The sequence below is a fragment of the Trematomus bernacchii genome, unplaced genomic scaffold, assembly GCF_902827165.1.
Source record: "Trematomus bernacchii unplaced genomic scaffold, fTreBer1.1, whole genome shotgun sequence".
Taxonomy (NCBI): domain Eukaryota; kingdom Metazoa; phylum Chordata; class Actinopteri; order Perciformes; family Nototheniidae; genus Trematomus; species Trematomus bernacchii.
This window is the reverse complement of record NW_022987803.1, coordinates 13,575,677-13,596,555: the sequence shown is the minus strand read 5'-3', so window position 1 is coordinate 13,596,555 and position 20,879 is coordinate 13,575,677. Positions and strand designations below refer to the sequence as shown.

The 20,879-nt window shown below is 39.9% G+C and overlaps 1 protein-coding gene across 4 annotated transcripts in view; it reads left to right on the top strand.

Annotated features, from left to right (window-relative positions):
• The window catches only part of LOC117498433 (A-kinase anchor protein 7), a 50,988-nt gene that overhangs the window by 9,134 nt on the left and 20,975 nt on the right, over nucleotides 1-20,879 (top strand). For all 4 annotated transcript variants that reach the window (XM_034150531.1, XM_034150530.1, XM_034150533.1 and 1 more), the window contains exons 7-9: nucleotides 542-654; nucleotides 1,739-1,785; nucleotides 2,717-2,817. In XM_034150531.1, the coding sequence (XP_034006422.1) occupies nucleotides 542-654; nucleotides 1,739-1,785; nucleotides 2,717-2,817 (261 nt within the window). The remainder of the gene's footprint in view (nucleotides 1-541; nucleotides 655-1,738; nucleotides 1,786-2,716; nucleotides 2,818-20,879) is intronic.

The window sequence follows — 20,879 nt, the reverse complement described above, 5'->3', positions numbered from 1 at the left end:
TTCTGACGTGAAAAATGACACTGCAACTCCAGAAAATGACATCAGCGAGTCCATATGTTTGTATTGGAAAACTAAATAAGGATAAGGCAGGAAGTCAGACTGCAGTCTGCTCCCTCCACCCCATCATCGATTATATACTAACCTTTCTCTCCCTGTGGAGCTCCTCTTCTAAAAATACCCCCCTGGTTTCCCTGTAAACCTCATCAGTCGGTGTCATTGTGTGTGTCTGTCCTTGCAGGTTATTTACTGCTAGTTTGTGTCCTTGTTTTGTATCTGTTTGGTCAAAGGATATGAAAGTAAAACGCTTCTTTGCCCATCTTCTGACTCTGCCATCTGTTTCTGTGCCCTCCAATTCTGGCTTTTACAAAAATCCATGAAGGGGATTTGAGAGGAATCGAGGTGGATGACGTACATCTTGCTCATGATCGGGCTCCGATCCATCTCATGACCTCTGTTGCGTCTCTGCCGTTTATTGCTACATATTGAATTATGTCAACTGAAAGCCTCCTGCTTATAACACGTTTGGTGTCATGTGTTGCAGAGTTGTTGCAAAGCCGTTTTGAAGAGCAGGGTCTTCTGCAAGAAGGCAATCGCGGGTTTTCCCCCCACCTCACCATGATGAAGCTGTCCCGAGCATCGAAACTACGATCCCAGGTACACACACATTTATATAGTGTGGAGAGATGCTCAATATCTTAGCATACTATACAAGGCTATATTGACATGATTATGAGTCCAACATGCCTTTTACTGCTAATAATGGACTCCCCATCAACTTTCTCTTGAACATGATATCTCAGGAATACATTGAGTGAGTTTCTCATGTGTCTCATATTTGGTACAACTGTCCACTTGGACTAAAAAAGGAACTGATAAAATGTTGTGGTCAAAGGTGGAGGTCACTGTGACCTCATAAACATGGCCATAACTCTTTTAAAATAATGTATATGCTAATTTAGATCATTAAAAAAAAGGAATAAAATGCACAAATATATATATATATATATATATATATATTTTGTAACTGTTATATTTACTTAATAAGTACTCAGACCTCACCTTTTAGTGTAAGGGAAGCTCCACATTGTGATGTCAAAAGCATCACTAAACTGGTGATTATGTCACAACACAAATTAAATATTTTTTTCCATAACAATGTCTGTATTTACATAACAAATAGTATACATATATCCAAACTAATTTGCAGTGTCACAGCATGGTTTTTGTTTTAATGGATAATAACAACATGCAGTATATTCGCATCGAATGATTTACTCCAGTCATGCTTTTATACGCAGTCCAAAGTAACGAGCTCTCTTGACTGATTCAGAACAGTAGCTCAGTGGCTGGGAAATGTCCAGCCAAGCAACTGAATTCCTAGCTGTTGTAATACAAATCTACTAAATAATTCAATAGTTTATGAACCATTATATTAGGGTGTATTAGTGGAAGAAAACTCAGGAGTTAAAGAACAGTTTAATGTGATGGAGCTATTGAGGAAATGGAGTAGGATATAAATAAAGCTGAGGTGGAAGAGGACAGAAAGATGAGTACTGGTCAGGGGGAGAGACAGGAAGGACAGCATCCATCCTTCCTTTGACACCTGATGACATCATATCCTGACTGGCGTCTGCTGGGCGGCATCCTTGTCTTCCCCTGTCAGTGTGTGAGTGTCTACATCTGTGTGTGTGTGTGAGAATATCCTAAAAGTGTGATAACTTTTCTTTCCGTCTCTCAGGGTATGAAACGTGTGGACCCAGCCCTCTACTCAAACTATACAAACAAGTACGTGCTGTTTTATTCAGATAACTGTTTCTTATTTCCAGCACTGTTTTATTCCATTGCTCCAGTCTGGATTCCCAATGATAACAGATCATTGGTTTAATTAATCATTTTTAAATAGCACATTTCAACACAAGGCAATTCAAAATGCTTTACAAAAAACTTAAAAAGCATTAAAGCATAGTGCAACAGTAACACATTATACAATTACAATAAATACATACAAAATATTTCATTACAAAACCAAGAGAAAACAAATAAAAACAAAGGTAATATGACAGGTATAAAATAATAAAAAGTGATATAATATACAGGAGAAAACTTCTGCATCGATTTCATTAATCCACTTCTAACTCATTTCAATCAACTTTTTGACACAGAATCACAAACATTTATTTCTCTCTGGTGAAATTGGGTTGCTTCATTTGAGAGTAAAAAAAAAAGATTAATAAAAAAACAGAACAAATTATTTATAAAAAACAATTTTAAGTAAGTGCAATAAAAACATTTCAAAAACAATCAAATAAAGATATTTTTTGTGTTTTTAAGAAGTTAAGGTAAACATGTGCATTGTACTACAATAGATAACGTATGTATATTGCAATATATAGAGTGGGACATTTACTGACTCCCTGATGTTTAAAAATGGTTTATGACCCTTTCATTCTCTTTTAACTTTTTAATTGACCAGCAGCACATTATGCTGTATGTTGTCTGCTGTTTTGTCTCCAATTCTGTAGTTTTTAGAGGAAAAAATGTAAAACAATCCAAATGTATAAAGTCATGGAGCTTCATTTAGTTGTTTCCTTTCATTTGAGTGATCATTGCTGACAAGTGGCTGCACTGACTGACGTCGGTCTTTGCTTTCTGCTGGAGGCATCAACAGTCTTCTGCCTCTCACTTTCTCACTGTCACTTTGTCCGTCTCGCTGCAGGTTTTTCGGGGACCAGACAGTCGAACGGGTGGATCTTTGTTCCATGTTGAAAAAGAAGCAACAAGATGGATATTACCACACTGAGACTTCACTACAACTTGGTGAGTGTGCACATGTACCCACAGACAGAGCCTTGTTGTGTTTGTGTTTACCATTTAGTTGGCTGTCATGTACAACATTAAGCCACCAGAGGGCGACCTCTGCTTACGTACAGGACAATAAGTTATCAAAAGCATTCGAAGGTTTTATTTATCATATGGGCTATAGCTATAGCATCCTTTTGGCAATAAAGTCTTCAATCTCAGGCTCTTTCAACATATATTCAACATAAAAAGAGACATAAATAGTGCGAATGACATAAAGCTGCAAGTAAGTTGCAGGAATGAGAAAAATGCACATCATGTACAGTAGAATAAATACTGTACACTGTAAACATATTGGAATATGTGGATATGTTCTATCATTGGATGGTTTCCATAGGTGTGGCAGTTACAATATTTCCATATTTAGGGGAAATCATTTGCTGTAAATCATTATTAGATGTGCTAATTGGCAAATAACTTGTTCTGAAAGTTGTCCAAGAGTCAGTGTTTAGCATGTAAATAAGTAACATCATCAAACTTCAGTGTATGTGCTAAGCAGCAGCTAAAAGAGGGGCAAACTGCCCTTATCAAACAGCATGGGAATACTGGAGAGCTCATTTCCATTTAGGCCTTCCTGCTAGTTCTCTCAGGCGTTGGCAGTGAAAAGCTGCTCTATAATGGCTGCTGATCGGGGACGTGCACAGACATTTTGGGGGGCGGGAACTCAAGTGAGAAAAAGGGCACATCCCATAATCATTTATAAAAAAAAAATTAAAACAAAAAGTTAAATATAGTTGCACATCTTTGACTTACTGACCAATTTATTTTAATACCCTCACACTCACACAATTGTTTAATACTCAGCAGAATTCTACAAAATCAGTTAACACAGAGACAATGGCCTTCTTTAGCATTCACTACGCACAAGAGCAGACAACAAACTAGTACAATTAATAGTTATTCTATAGCCAACAATCAAAAGTTACTGTTTAAGGACATTACAGGCAAAAAGATAGTTTTTCATGTACTTGTACATTTTGTTATTTTGGTCTATTTTGCTTCCATGTTTTCTTTCACTCTAATGGAAAGAAAACTTCCAAAAAACACATATAAATGGTGTATACCATGTCTGAATTAATCTATAGATTTAAAGCTAAAATGCATATTTAAACATAACATTTCAGGGGAAAATACTGACTTGACGTAGGTAACTATCTGGGGAAGTTGTGAGGTGATATGTTTTTATGTTTGTTTTTTGTTTTATCCTTTTCACCTGCAATGCCTTGGTAACTGCATGCAAATTAGCGCATTTTAATTAGGCCTAGTTAACGCCTAATTTGCATATCAATGTGACGATTGTGATGACGTTATTAGATACACATTTTACTGTATTCACCTTTAGTGTCTCCCCTTAAGTACAGTACATTAGCCTGTATGCCCATGATAAATTGCCATAGCTAAACCTTGAGCTAACTTATCCATTAGCTAGTAGCCTATCTTAGTTAACTATATTTGTTTTTGTCTTCTGGCTAATTAGCTGTAAACTTGAGGCACTGGCAGTTTAGTCATTTGATCATCACCACTCACCTTCAAACAAGCCAAGAAAAGCCGGCATAACATGGGACTGTAAGGTGGGACCAAGCCCCCAGGAAGTGCGCCGGACTCTGAGGAAAATATTCTTTCTGTCCAAGCGGCGGTACTGCAACTTCCGTATCAGTCCGTGATGTCCCTGGGCCCAAAAATACTTTTTCCCATTGACTAACATTGGGAAAGAGTGGTCTGTAAATCGTTGGATAATTTTTTTTTAACCAAATAAACTACCCAGTATGAACATTTGTATAGCCCTTATTAAAAACCAATGAGCAGCTCTCATAGGAAAGAACGAGACCGACGCTGTATCCAGTTCTTATTATACATCCATGGGTGGGAGGTGCTGCTACCTGTCGGTCGGTGACGGTCTGAAGTGACTGCCGATGTCCGCACCGCTGTGCGCGAGACGTGGAGGGAGGGAGGTTAGAGAGAGCATCGGAACTTCACAGTCTAATCTCCCGACCTGATATTTTTATTTTGTATTCAATCAATATATTTTTGGAAAGGGAAACTGTGCGCAAACAGCAGTAGATATATCTTCATTTATTTAAAAAAGAAAGGGCACTTTCTCTGGAGGAAGAAAAAGGGCAGTGGCTCAAGCCCACTTTGATGTCTATGTGTGCACGTGCCTGCTGCTGATGAATGCAAAGCCTGAAGATGGTGCAGTAATTGGTTATAAAATGAATGTGCATGTATATGATCTGGTTAATGTTTCCCTAATGTGTCATTGGAGGAAATTGGGTTGCAATCTTTGAATTGCCCCAGTGGATATTGTTGCTGTGTATCCCCACATGAGCTCCACATGGCACTAATGATCACATTTGGAGTTGGGTTGAAGCCAGACGGACAGTGTTGATGTGTCTATCAAATGCTGGAGGCTTCTGATAGCATACTAGGAGCAACAACATAGGATTTATTTTATGAATTTATCCATTTTGCAAGTCCACAGCTGAATCAATTTGTCAGGATAGGATTTTAAGCAGCCACTAACTGCAAAATCCCCCTCAGGCATGTGGGGTGCAACAAGTGCTGGCGCTTTGTGGCCAATGTAAGCCAAGATCGATTGGCAGCGCTAAAGGCAGAGGCGATATCTGCTGTTTCTCTAAGGAGAAGTGTCTGGAAGAGATTCAGAAACCATTGTTTGTGATAGCATTTCATTGTTAAACCCCTTTGTTATGATTCAAAGAGGCACAAAAGACAGAGGTAACATTTTGTAGATAAAATGATACATTATTGATCTCTGTGGCTTTATTCAAACCTAATGAGTCTCTGCTTTCTTTGAAATAAAGCATATTACTCCATAAATAGCTGACCATGATGTAACACAGTGCACTTAGTTCAGAGGCTAAAGTAGTGGCTTATTAGGGTTTATTATGCTGGAACTTTTTGGTAAAAATCACAGGCATATAAGCCGACGGACAAACAAATACGATTTGTTGTTACATTAAGAAAAAAAAAGGCTTATTGTTGAGCCTTTAGGATTTTAAAATCCTTTTGTCACATTTATTTTTGAGCAACTCTTGTCAAATGTGGCATTTTTAAATAGTATTTAGGATAACAGGTTGATATGCATTTGTCTTTCAGCATTACCATTATCCACAATAGGAATTAACACATTAAAGGTAGGGTAGGTAAGTTTGGAGAAACCAGCTCGAGATCGCTAGAATTTGAAAACACACAACCGGAGAAAATCTGCCACTTCCTTACAGAGCCCCTCCTCCAACACACACGAACGCGCACATGACCAATGAGGGCACGAGATAAGTTTGTGCACAGATGGAAGGCTGACAGGCAGGTAGGCCATCCAGTTATTTTAGCCGGGCCGGCTAAAATGATTGGTTGTACTTTTTACAGTACTACGGCTTCCACAGATGACATTTTTATGGATTTTTTGTCAAAGCACTTAAGATATTCATTGCTATCGGGATGTTAAGAGCATTCCATGGAATATAACAAAAAGTGTATCTCGAGCCGGTTTCTCAAACTTACCAACCCTACCTTTAATAAATTGTCACTGTTATCGTGGGTTGCCATGCAGTTATCATAATTAGTGTTTATGCCTTGAAGTTCACATAAGCTACTTGACAGGGACTCCCTGAATCCCTGCCTGTGTGTTGGTGGGTGTGTGTGTGTGTGTGTGTGTGTGTCTCTGCTTGAGAGGAACTAGGCTGTCACAATGTTTTGTGGATCACTGGGCTGTCTGTGTGAGACAAAGAGTGTGTGTGTGTGTGTGTGTGTGTGTGTGTGTGTGTGTGTGTGTGTGTGTGTGTGTGTGTGTGTGTGTGTGTGTGTGTGTGTGTGTGTGTGTGTGTGTGTGTGTGTGTGTGTGTGTGTGTGTGTGTGTGTGTGTGTGTGTGTGTGTGTGTGTGTGTGTGTGTGTGTGTGTGTGTGTGTGTGTGTGTGTGTGTGTGTGTGTGTGTGTGTGTGTGTGTGTGTGTGTGTGTGTGTGTGTGTGTGTGTGTGTGTGTGTGTGTGTGTAAGTGTGTGTGTGTGTGGTTTCTATCAAGTGTTTTTCACAACAATACACACATTATTATGAATGCGCGAAGTAAGATCAAACTGAACACTGCATCCTGTGATGTCATAGTGCTCTGTCCACGGCACAGCGTTGTGGGTTTAAGTTGTAATACTAGTTGTCTCTGAATGAAGTGGTGGGAATTAAGTGTCTCCCCCCCAAAGCTAGCTTACATAAGCTTTTTAAAGCAAGACTGTGTACACTTTAAAGTAAGTATTAACCATATCTTCCTCTTATAAGATCTTAAACCGTTTTGGCATTACAACCTCTTCAGTCTGGTGTGACGAGTAACTTTTGATAGCTAGTGTTTCCATGAGAGATTTATATATTACTCAATCACTTTGATAACATTGACTCCTCTCTACTTGTGAATTTTAAGGTTGCATGCGGTCCCATCTCAATCACGCTCATCCATGTCCCGTAATGATGTCGTTTTTAAAGCACATGACTCAAGAGATCCTTGCAAAACTAAAGGAAATTCATTGTGTATGACTTGACATGGGTGCCTCATTCTCGAAGCACAGAAACAAGACATTGTTGAAGACATTTTGCAACCGCATAAATTATATTTTGCAAGGAAATTATTACGAAAAAGTAATTTTTATAGACCAAACCTAAAACTATTCTGTGCTCATGTTTGCTTATGTTGATTTTAATGTGCAATAACAATCCTTCTCACTTCTTTCTCTCATATGTCCTCTTTTTGCACACTAAAGGCACAGCTTGAAATTGTAACATAAAACCAACCAATCAGAGAATGGAAGATATCAAATTCCGATTGGCTTTTTGTGTATCCAATAAGACGGCCTGATCTAAAGCATCCAGGAAGCATTATGAAAAAATATGTAACTGACTAAAGTGGAATTGCTACGCTTTGACATATTGTCGCTGTTTTCACCTTTTGATTCTTTCATGTCCGGTGGCTCTCTTTTTTCTTCGAATGAAACCATCATTATAGGGCCTATGAGTTTAACTGAGTGTGATTGGTTGTGTGTATAATTTACAGAGCACAGAATAGATTTGTTTGCTCACAATGAGTCACAATGTTCACACCAGGATGTTGAATTCAATAAGGAAAAGTAACTGTTTACAGCCTTTGGTAGAAACGTGTAATGGTCACCAGATTTACATACGGGAAATAGTCTAATTTGCTCCTGCCATTCATTCACATGTAGCGTTTCACTAAATCAGGGGTAGCCAACACGGTGCCCGCGGGCACTTAGTCGCCCGCAGGGGGAACGTGAGTCGCCCGCGGGGCATGTTCTAAAAATAGCTCGCCAAGCAAATCCAAAATGTATAAAATACACAAAACAAAAAAGGAAATGTAATTAAAAGAATCTACCCTATGCATAAACGAAACCTAAATCATAGCGAACTCTATCTACTTACTACAACTCTATATCTATCTAAAACCCCTCCTCCCCCCACCCCCACAATGAATATCGACCAATCACGTTCTTGCTTGATTTGCGGGACCAGCGTTGCAGTCGGGAAGAAAAGCAATGTGGAGCGGCAGCTCACCGCTTCATAAGGAGTTTGACCGTGATTTTCCTTCTGGCAGAATCTACACAACACATCAGCCCCATTGAACAGCCTATCATGCAGCCTATACAACACATGAGGGGCAGAGTTTTACTCTGTGTGTTGCAACTTGCATATATATTTATTGCACTTGACGCACACACACGCATGGCGTAATTTCCACCTGGGACAGGGGGGAAATGTCCCCCGCTCTTTTCGAAATATATCTATTTAATATAGATAAAGTAAGAAATCATTCCAATGTGTATAGGACAGTAAAAAAAACAAAAAACAGTTTGAAAGGGGAGTGATTAGTAAAATAAGCATAAATAAAAAGAAAGAATGCTAACTAGGTAACATAAGATAAGAATAAACAAGTTTAAATGATTTGTTATTGGTTGTGATCATATTCTAAAGATGTTTGGATTATTGAAAAGGATACAGCTCCCTTTGATCTGAGTGTTGAGAGCTGTATCCATACATTCATGTTGTGCTCAAAGTGCTCCAGATTGATGCATTTCACTTCAACAATTAAAAATAATCTTCCCGGGGGTGCATGCCCCCGGACCCCCCTAGAGGAGGTGAGGACCCCCCTAGAGGAGGTGAGGACCCCCCTAGAGGAGGTGAGACCCGTCCACCCCCAAATAAAGCAGGTTAAAAATAATTAGATTGCATACATGTTCTTTGAGTAAACACTGCAAACGGGTCCCACAGACCCAAACAGCACACAAAGGTTAAAGGTCAGCATGTAATAATGTTAAAATGTGCTAAATATATACACTGCAAAAAACAAAACAAAGAGCAGTAAAAGTAGCCCCCGACTTGTTTTATTTTTTGAAAGTAGCCCTCACCCTAAAAAAGGTTGGTGACCCCTGCACTAAATCAATGCAGGAGGAAGTCCTTAAGGTGTTTCATGGGACACACAAACACACACAGGTGCAGCGGCCGCAATGTCAGAGTGCTGACCAGAGAAATACATCTCTATGAAGAGCCGATGCAAGGTGAACATACAAACATCACAATACACTTTCACATTCATATCTCATAGAACTAAATGTATTTTTAGAATGTTAGTTATCTGACCTCAGCATCAAAACACTGGTATGTAAAACATGTAGTACTGGTTTACCCAGAAGTACTGCATAAGTTACCCTGCGTAGATGTTTTGATTATGTCGAACTAGCGCCAGAATACAGCAGTTTTCGTTTGATAAAGAATGGAAAACAGAGGCTGCATGGAAGGTAGGAAACCTTAAATCTATGGTTTAAGAATGATAAAGCTTTAAATGTCTGTATTATAAAGCCATGATGAGCAACTTTTAACTGCACTGTCAGACTCAAAATAGGTATTAATGCAGCAGGGACAAAAGATGTATCAACTTGAAACCTTTATTGCTCTGTTTTCAGCCTACTGTTCCTCACTCTGAGGTTTAGTGTTTTTTTCCTGGTGGTACACAGTGGTCAGTGTCTGATTATGTATTATGTATGTTAATCCCATAATCCGCAGTACAACATAATCCACAACAGCCTGAGATACACAACCCAATAGGGTGTGAATGTGTGCTGTTGGGACGGAGGGACAGGCCAGAATACTGTTAGGGGCTCTGAGAGAAGAAACTATACAAAATAATAGGGGACTTTTTGTTAGATTCATGTGAACTTTTCATTAAATGTACTGTCTTTACAGTTTCAATTGTAGTGGATTTGGCGACACCTCTGGCTAAAACGGTAACAGCAAGTGCGGTTTAGGTCCCAGATTTCTGCAGAATAAAAAAGAAATGCTGATTATAAATGCTAGCATGTCTTTTTGTCTTTATTTATTCTCTTCGCTTGTATATACTCAAGAGCGAAATGGCATGAAACACGGTGTTGCCACTTCTGTTTAGACAGACAGAGATGGATGCTAGTTTACCATTTTGAACAAAAACATGCTTACGTCTCAATAAAAAAAGAATTCCACACATTATTCTGTTCGATATTAAGGTTTGAAAAAGGATAGTTGTTAATAAAGTAATTAAGTGTGTGTTTGTGAGAAAATAATCCTTCCGTGTTATGGTCTGATAAGGTTTCTTATCACTCGTTATGTCACTTTTTTGGGAAAAAGTGAGTAATTTAAATGTTAGTGTAGACATATTTCTTCTAGTACATTTTCAGCTAGTGGGTAGTTAAAAGACCATCTTCAAATGTCATTGCTTTTTTTTCCTTTTTCTCATCCCTACATACATAAACAAATGATCAGTGTGACCTTTCCAGTTTATCTGCAAAGTGGAGATCATACTCTTTCAGTAGGCCGGTAGGTGTAGCTCCTCTCATGGCCATTTTACATCCATAAATGCAATCGCACACCAACACAAGCACTCAGAAAGCATGCACACATGATGATAATGGTTTGTTGCTCTGTGACCTTTTGGTATTTGATAGAGATAAGGTCACTCACTTGTGTACAGACTGTGCTACTTGACTCTTTCCCAAGGAACAAGTCTTTGGCAGTGCTCAATTAGGTCCCCAGCCATGAGTGCCGGATGGCGTCATTTGCTGATTTGCATCTGAGTGGGCAAATGTATTTTTGGAGAAATATTAAAACAGGAAACTGCAGCATTTGAAATACACATTTTACAAAGGGCCAGTGTGTAGTATCTGGAGAAATGGGATTTTCATTGTTATGTTTTTATTAGTGTATATTCACTGTTATTGTTACCTCAGAATGAGCCTAGAGGCCACCAAGTCCTTCACACTGTCCTTTTTAGAGTTTATAATATGTTTTAACAGTATTTAGGGATGATTGAGGCATGTAATGTCAAATGTAGTGTACACATTCATAGCAAAGTGTTAGTAAAGAGTAAATATGCAGAGCAGTGTATTCAGTTATATTAAATAAAAGCACCTTGCCTCCTTAGTTGAATCATGAACATGAACCATTTTCCTCTATGGATGGTTTTGTAGTGTGGTAGTACAGAAGCCACTTGGATTTACTCTGTTGGTCCGATAATAATACAAAAAACTATAATAGCAGGAACAATGGAATTTAATAATAGCCTTTCTAGTGCCACCATTGCATTCTAACTGTTAATTATTTTCTGAGACTAAGCTGCTCATTTGAAATTGCTCTTCCTTTTTCCTGCCATGGCAATATGCAGACCTACCCTAAACAGCAGTGATCAGTCTCTTTCAGCTGAAATTATATACATTTTTGGTCAATTGTTATATACTGTGTTGTCACTTTAAGGCATCCTCTGTGAAAAGCTCTCCAAATCACTACCGGTTCTGATTATAATAATTGTATAGAAAAGACTCCCTCCTCGCTCTTCCTTTTCCACCATCTAATTCATTACAGTGAGAGGACATGTGAATCTGAGGACATGTGAATATATAATGCAGCTGCATCTGCATCTGCATCTGCAGCTGCATCTTTGTTGTAGATTTCATAACTCTGATTCCACAGAGGTGTTGCTCGGGTTTGTTTGGTGACAGCTGCGTATAAAGCATTTTAACATGTTGAGCCTTAGTTAAATTCATAACTTCTAAAACTCAGCAGGTCATCATTTCCCTATTTAAGTAAGAACTCTTTGAGGGGAGGAATTGTTAATCCAACAGGCGGAGGGCTATTCTTAGAAAGAAATGATAAAGGGTTGATTAAATGTGCAGTGCAATAATAAGAACTATCCCCAGTGGCACTGGTTGACCCAATGTAAGGTGTTCTCATATCGCCTTCACCTTATATTGCTTAAAAGGAAATTAAATACCTAAGAGAGGAAATAAATGTACTTTAGGTTGTAATTCAGAGTCAGAAATACTTAAAACTTTGTAAAACGTTTCAATTAATCTTTGGAAGATAGCTGCAAAGCCTATTCATGTTCATCTGCTGCAGTAACACTAACTAATCTTACATAAATGTTTGGGTTTTTTCTGATTCAATATCTTTAAAAAGGCTTGGAGTAGGGGTTACAATAAGTAAACGGTACCAAATCGTAAAAAAAAAGAAGAAGGTTTTCCTGTCTTTCCCATAATAATGACATTATCTAAATGCTACAACAAAATCCAACTTTTCAGTCTCAGTCCGATTACAAGATATGAGCACGGTAAACCTGACGTGTGACATTTGCTTGTTTTATCCCGTCCCATCTGAGATGCAAAGAGTAAAATGTCATGTGATCTGATCCAGGCATTATACATCGCACACGAGAACTTGCTACAGTACACGACGCAGCTGCCAACAACATCTGAAGGGTCTTAAAATCTTCTCGAGAGCAAAAACCTGCTGGTGTATACAGTATAACAGCCTGCGTATGGACTTTGGGACTGAGGGAGTAACAGATTACATGTTACAGGGTTATGTAATCAGGATACAAAAAAAGGGGAACTGTATTCCCTTACCGTTACTTTTTGTAAAGTGGGGATTTTAATACTTTTATATATATTTTTCCATGTAGTAGGTGGACAACTGATTTATTAAACAAATATACTCTGTTTGCTTTTAATTAACGTTTTAAACATAACCGCACTTGTCATCTATATTCTGTAGGCCTATCCTTTAATTTAGGATGATACCATTTTTTTACTAAACATCTTGGTTTCTTATTTTCTAAGGTAACATTGTTCTGTTGTCTTGCGTTACATTACACAAACGTCTTTTTAGATAATAATTTGTTCTTGTATTTATTTGCATTGCACTTCATATTGAGGTAATTCAATAGTAACGGAAAGTATTCAGTTTAAAGGGGACCTATCATGCAAAATGCACTTTTGTGCGTCTTTTATACATGAATATGTGTCCCCGGTGTTCCAGGGAACTCACCAAGTGTCAGAAAACACAACCCTCTCTATTTTCCTCCATACCCAAATCTCTAAAAAAAGGGGCTGCAACGGATCTGATAAAAACTGATCCAGATTTGAACACTGTCCTGACGACAGGACGGTGGCGCTACGGCTATTGGGCCAACTCCACCAATCAGGAGGAGACAGCCACGGCCATTGCCGTTCGAAAGCGCTGGAGACGCTGTAGTACATATGCCAGGCCTGTAGATGGTGCTGTTCTCACTGAATCTGCCCTTATGAAAACAGAGCTAAAAAATGTCAAATTGAACAAAATGAGGCATGGCTAAAATGCATGATCTGTTTGGTATTTTGAAAAACAAAAAAAGTATAAATATGCCTTATATAGGTATGGTCCTACACTATATTATTCAAATATAGCATGATAGGTCCACTTTAAATTACTTTTATGTTTTGATACTCAGATTGGGTTTCTGATCACATTCTTTTACATGTAATTTGTAATTGTAACGGATTTCCTTTTTTAAGGCTGCAGCCACATGGAGACGAAAACGAACCGAATTCGATATCAAAAAAGTCTTCCGTCCACAAGGAATCGGCTCAAGAAACGTGTCCGTCCACACGAGACCGCTCGACCCGCTGGAGACGCTGTAGCCTGTATGCCGGGCCTGTAAGTGGCGCTGTACTTCCACCACAAAATACACAAAAAGCAGCGAATAAGACCCCCCGAGCATGGTTGCCATGGTTGTCTGGTTGCCCTTCTGGTTATTCTCCGCGGTGGATTTAGCAACATGTAGTTCATGTAGTTCTCCATGTCCACTTGTTGCTGATGGTTGTGGTAGAGGAGCTGTAGATTTTCTACTAACATCTGTATCATGGTCAGTAGCGTCTGGAGCACGAAAGCAACCCTGTGATCCGCCATTGTTGTTGTTGTTGTTGGCGAAACACATCAGCAATGACGCGGGGGTGAGCAGCAGAGGTGGGGAGAGGCGGGGCTATGGCGCGATCGTTATCAGGAAATGATCGTATAGGGCGTACACACGGAGCCGTTTGACCCCCGAGAGCGTTGCGTCCGCAGATCTACCCACCTTGGGACCCGTTATCGTTATCCGCGTTTCCCTGTCGGCCTCGTGTGGACGAACCTGTGTGGCTGCAGCCTAAGTTGTCCTCCCAACAATGGCTAGGCTATTGTCTTATCTCATGTTGGTATCTAAATCTACATCGGGTGGAGCAAACAATAATCACCTGACAACTTAGTGCAGGCCGTAGTGAACTTTAAGAGGATAGAAGAAGGGCTGCAGTGAGATAAAGCAGATATGAGAATAAGGAACAGAAGGGAAAAGGCTCGACACGAGGGAAGAAATAGAGCAACTGTGATTTAGCAGATTGGAGGATGAATGGACAAGAGAGTGGGAATTGAAGAGGATAGAGAAAGAAGATTAAACAAGAAGGATAAATGAGCGAGGGGAGAGGAAGTAGAGCCTGAGGAGAGTAGCAGAAGCAATAGAATTAAATAGATGGTGAAGATGAGACAAGCAGATAGGCTGGCCAGACAAACGGCGAGAGCAAATTGAGAGTCTGAGTAAAGGTGACATGAAACAGAAGAGCAGTTCACGGTTCATATTCAAACGAGGCACGTGAGGCCGACGTGGGTCAAGACAAGCAGAGGAGGATTGGATAAAGATTTAGAACAATTAAAATCATCCCTCTGGTTTTCTCGCGGAGATGTTAAACCATTACCACTCAAATATTTTCCTCCAGCTGTTTCTCTGTCTTTGTCTAAACATTTTATTCTAGTGTTGATCATTTCGAAGATTTATTCGGATCGGCTCTGTCAAACATTTCAAAAGAAACAAATTACCCGGGACATTAGCTTGTTTTGCTGCAAGGCATGAAAACCATAACTTAGAACAGCAACCAGCTTAGTATTAAACGTCATATTGGTTTCTTTGAAAAAACTGAGGAGACAACCAATTGATTCGAATCCAATTGGAGGGTATGTAAATAATGTAAGCAACCTCAATATGTCATAGATACACAAACCCACAGCAGTAAACATAACAGTGAAATCCCACAGCCGTAAACCCTATGATTGATTCAGAGAACATTTAACAACCTTGAAGCCTGGGATGTTCCAATAAAAAAGACCACAGAATAGATGATATCGAGCACAACAACTGCCTGGATGGTTAGTTTGTTTGCTGTAATGTGAGTGAACGCTGGTGGAGCATGAAAACATGTTCCTCAAATCCATCTCATCGGTTTTGAGGGAGATGGAGTCAGTTTATTAAGAGAAACAAACACGCTTTTAAATAACTATTTCCCCACTTAAAGCTACAGCTATATCTCAAATATGAATGGTTGTCTTGGTATTAATAAGTAAGAAAAGATGGCCATTTCGTAATTACATTGAATAAAACTCACTCCTTGAGATACCAACAGTCGATGCTAGAGATGTCCCGATCCGATCACGTGATCGGGGATCGGAGCCGATCACGTGATTTTCAAAAGATCGGAATCGGGAGAAAAAAATCGGGGATCGGAATTTTTTTTTTTTTTTCTTTTTTTTTTTTTTTTTAATAAAATATTTTTCTTATTTTATTTAATGTTACAAAACAAAAATGACCATGTTCACGTCTTAAAGTCATCCTGAGGCCTTAGTTTTGGTTTAAAATTACACAACATCATGTATGTGTTGCTTCTTTTGGGCTTGTTTTCATAGACCTGGTTGCTTATTTCTCTCAAATCTGGCAACAGAGTGGGCAGGGCGCAGTGTCTAATAGTAGCAGTAAGCTAACGAGAGGCTACGTTCAGCTGGTGCAACACGACCATTCTAATACGCCACCTGAGAAACAAACACCAACACCAACAACAACACAACGAGTACACAGCGGCCATTCAGGTAACGGCACTGAAACAACCAACACTTTCAGAGACTTTTAAAAGGAAAGAGAAACTGCCCCAGAACAGTGAAAAGGCCAAAAAAAATAACAGCCAAGATAGCTGAATTCATCGCGTTGGATGACCAGCCGTTATCTGTGGTGGAGAACGTGAGGTTTAAGGGACAACTTGAATGCTTTTCTCCTTTTTTTTCTCTTAATGCATTGCATAAAGATCGGATCGGGAAAAATCGGTATCGGCAGATTGTCAAAATCAAATGATCGGAATCGGATCGGGGGCAAAAAAAGGTGATCGGGACATCCCTAGTCGATGCTTCACATTGTGTGCAACTGTGGTCGTTTACAAAGCTCATTTGGTTGTGTGTTGAATCGTGCTGAAATGTTAAATGTGTGTAAATAATATTTTTCTGTGTCACTTGGATTTAGTGTCCTATCATGTCTGTGGTGAAAAATCCTTCAAGATGATGAGATTCCTACTGTTTAAGGAGGATTTGCACCGATGTGACAATTGCTCAAAGCTTTTAAACCAGAAAAAGATGAAAAAGGAGAGTCAAGCAGTTGGAATTACATTCAGAGTTTATTGAAGCTGAATTAAACGTTTATCATAAGAGTGGGAATGATTCAGTGTATAAGTCCAAGGGATAGATATATGTTGTTGTGATTTGTTGTGTTGACACAAGTACTAAATAAATGTCAAATGTAGCAAGAGTAGACAGTTATGGATATAGCAGATTGGCAGGGCATGTCACACACAGTCCTAACATTGTTAATAACTCACACACATGGTGTTTGCACATCATGGTGTTTGCCTCCCTTGTTTATTTTGTGTGTATGATGAACATTTAGCCACATCACTGTAGCAGACTGAAGCTCCTGTTATCTGCAGCATGCAGTTGTTATTCTTTCTTCTTGTGTGCATAACCTGTCTTGTGACTTAAGTACCGAGGCGCCATGAGTCGTCCTTCAGCGAAACAAAGTCAACAATGTTGCAGCTTTTTCTTCTGCCTTTTCTCCCTCCCTCTCCCTCTCTCTGCATTATGAAGCCTTTTATCAAGGTGTGCTGAATGTGGCTTATAAACACGTACTCACAAACTGCACTTTGCAGCATGAAGTAAACACTACTGTGTGGAATAGTCCCCGAGCTGCATGATATTTCCTTTTGTTAATAATCTTTTCAGAATCTCTTATAGACCTGCAGGGAATAAATATTCAGATATTCACATATACATATTGAAAAAGCACAAATCAATTAGATGTTGTGTTCGCAGGTGTGATGTGTTCATGCACTCATGTGGGAATAGTATAAGTGACGCTCAAAGCCTCGTCAATGACAACACCTAAGCCCCACACATAGCAGTCATCACAGCTGTGTGTGTGTAAAAATTAGCAGCTGTTGCTGAATGCTGCTGTTGGAGAAAGGCCTTCGCTGTCTCCTCACACAGCTGAGGTCAGTGCATAACGCATTACAATGTGTGCGATGTGCTTCTGCGTGTGTGTATTTGCTTTTGTATCTGCTTCACTCTTCACACTCACAACCCCTTAATCCACCATTAGTAATACTCCATTTACCCTGGAGAGTAGTGTTTTACGTAAAAACAGGCTTCTTCTTGAGTGTTGTGCACATGCAGCTAGCTACAGAAAGAGTCTCCTTGGTGGACATTCATTGTTTCAATCAAGGGCTCATCAGCAGAGCTGCTGAAGGTACATGTGGAGAGGGCTTGCACTAAGGCCCTTTTAGCTAAAAATAATTGTCTCTTATCCCCTTTTTACTGGCATCCTCATCATTTCAAAGTGCTAAAGCGCTAAAGTGCAATGTCATGCCCTCTATCGCCCCCTTTTGACTCTGCGTGCCCAATAAAGCCACTCTCTGGCCCCAAAAATATCTTTACACAAAAATCGGATTTGGTGTTTTAGTCTTTGGCCCCTGCAGTCTACATTAGTGTCTCAGGGCAAAGTACTTAACCTGAAATGTCTTATTGTTCATCGCTGCCGATGAGCATGTGGAACCTTGTTGGGTAGTCTCCAGCACCATCGTATGAGCGTGTGTGTTATTGGCTGAATGCTGGCTTTTGTTGTAAAGCGCTGAGACTAAAAGAGCGCTATAATAAAGCAGTCCATTTATAGGTTAGGACAGTGTGCGCCTTGGCTACAATGTGAATATGGAGCTGGGTAGTAACAAGTTGCTTTTTCACAGTTACATGTGTTTGAGTAATAAGGTTGGGCAATATGTTCCGATTCTCCACCGTGCGCCAACAACCGCAGATTGCAGATCAATGTGTGGGGTGGCAAAAAAAAAAATGGTGACGTACTTGTTATAACCCCATTCACCAATAGTAGAATGATGGATGAGGCTCAGCACTTTTTTACCCTTACTTCTGTCAGAAAATAGTTTCAATCAGCGCTAGCAACTCATGCTGTCAGACTAAACCGAGCTCCCACTGAGTTTGAGGCCGTTTCAACAGAGTGCAGCGCTGACGCCGAGCTGAGAGAAAGCAGAAAAAAGTGTTTTTTTAGGCACCAAAACATATAATACACCACAATTTCTCAGCTACTTTAATTATGCAAGGAACCAGGCGATACAGCCCATGTTGTGCAGCGGGATTACGCATCGACTGAGGCATAATGATACATATAAACAAAAAAACCTGCTCATGACTCGTCAATTAAGGGGTTACGCAGTGTCGCTGCAGCGAAACACTGAATTATTCGCTGTTTAATCAGAACACTGTGCTGTTAATGGAAGTGTGACGAAGCAAGAATAGATTAAGCTATCAAAACATAATAGGCACATTTATCAATTTATTACTGATAGATTACTGTATTACTTTTGAAAATACACTTGAAAAAATAGGGTAGTGACTGATGAAAGGCTTTGGTCTGTGAAAGTTTAAACCCCCCCCAGATACATAATGTAATTTACAATAATACAAAAACAAAATACAGTAGCGATTTATCACCTTTTTAAAAGTCCAAGAAATTAAGCAAATTATTTGGTATTTCAGTTCGAGAGATGACTTAAATAAAAAAAAATGTTTACTGCTAAAAAATAACCTCAGATATAGACAACGATATATCAAAATTGCATCTTTTATAGGAATTATCATTATCATTGACTTCTTACCAAACTAAGAAGTCAAAAAACACAGTCACATGTTAACAGACTGATGTTTTATTATGCAAATGAATAAAAAGTGGAATTAAAGTCTGACCTCATCACGTCATTTCAGCTAGGCTCAGGATGTACATTGGAATATCTATTATTCATTACATTGGCAGCATTTCTTTGAATGACTTCAGCCTTCAAGATCTCATGAAAAACACTGAATGCGATCATAAAACGGCTCACAATATGTCCCCATATTCTCTTGACCTGCCCATAGGGATATCCAGATTCTATCCAGAACATCATTTTAACAGTAATCCATGCTTGGCCTCGAAATTGACCTATTTAATTATGAAATGTTAGTTAGTCTGTTTCTATTCTTTGGGGATATTTGGCACAAAATACCACAGGTCTCATAAATAACACAGATGCAGCAGCTGCCGGCCATTCTGCGACCATTATTCAAGCTACGATGAAGAGGGGAGGTGGAGCCTGGTACCCCCCTACCCTCCATACACACACACACACACACACACACACACACACACACACACACACACACACACACACACACACACACACACACACACACACACACACACACACACACACAGTAGTGTCTGCTGTCTCCTCATATACACCGCTCCCTATTCCTCTTCCACACTCTTAAGCATGCTCCCTGTCTGCCTTGAATATACAGAAGCTTACAGAAGCTCGCTCACACAACACCCCCCCCCCCCTTCAGCACATAAATGCACACACACACATGCCAATTTTCTATCTCATACATACCCCTCCTCCGCTTTCTCTACTTCAAACACGTGAACAAATTACACTCTTTTTGTCTTTGTGTCTCCTACACACACACACACGCTTTAGCCCTCCCATTCCCTCTCTCTTTATCCCTCCCTCCCTCTCTCTCTCTCTCTCGGATACACACACCCCTCCTCCCTGTGTCAGTGCAAAGTAGAGCGAGAGCAAGGAGCAACTCGTTTCATTTTTTTCCTCGTCTGCTGACTAGCTCCTGCAGGGCTGCACGGAGAGGTTTCTTTTTTTGTCGCCTCCATCCTCACCGGGGTCCGTTTGTCATTTGAGGTGGGGGCCAAAGAGGGGACACGAGGACATAAAAGTGTTGGGGAGACAGCGGGGAAGAAGCTATACATCGAACTGCTTTAGAGCAAGGGGGAAGAGGAGAAAGAGGGGTAACAGCGGGGACAGGAGGAGAGGGGAAGGAGGCGCCATGGGTCAACTGTGCTGCTTCCCGTTCTCCCAAGCGGAGGAGAAAATCAGTAAGTGTCTCCTGCATCAATGCGTGGGTGTGCATTGTTGGACAAACCAATTGGATTGATGTACTCAGTGGAGAGGGGCTGTATGCATGCAGTGGGGGGGATATACCGCACACTGGGTGTCTGTGTGTGTGTGTGTGTCTTTGTGTGCCCAGGGCTGCATCCATGACTGTGTGTGACCTACAGATGGACAAGGAGTGCTCGTGTGAGAGAGTGTGACCTTGCACTTCCCTTTGTGTGCAGTCTAGTGTTGCATACAGATGTGTGTATGCAGAGTAATGGTGATATTCCAGCTGTGCAATTCATTGCGAAATGGCTCTGTCTGGCTTTTCATTCATGAGCTTCTGCAACAAGAGGAAATAGTTTCTTGGTTTAAAGTTACTGCAAATATCA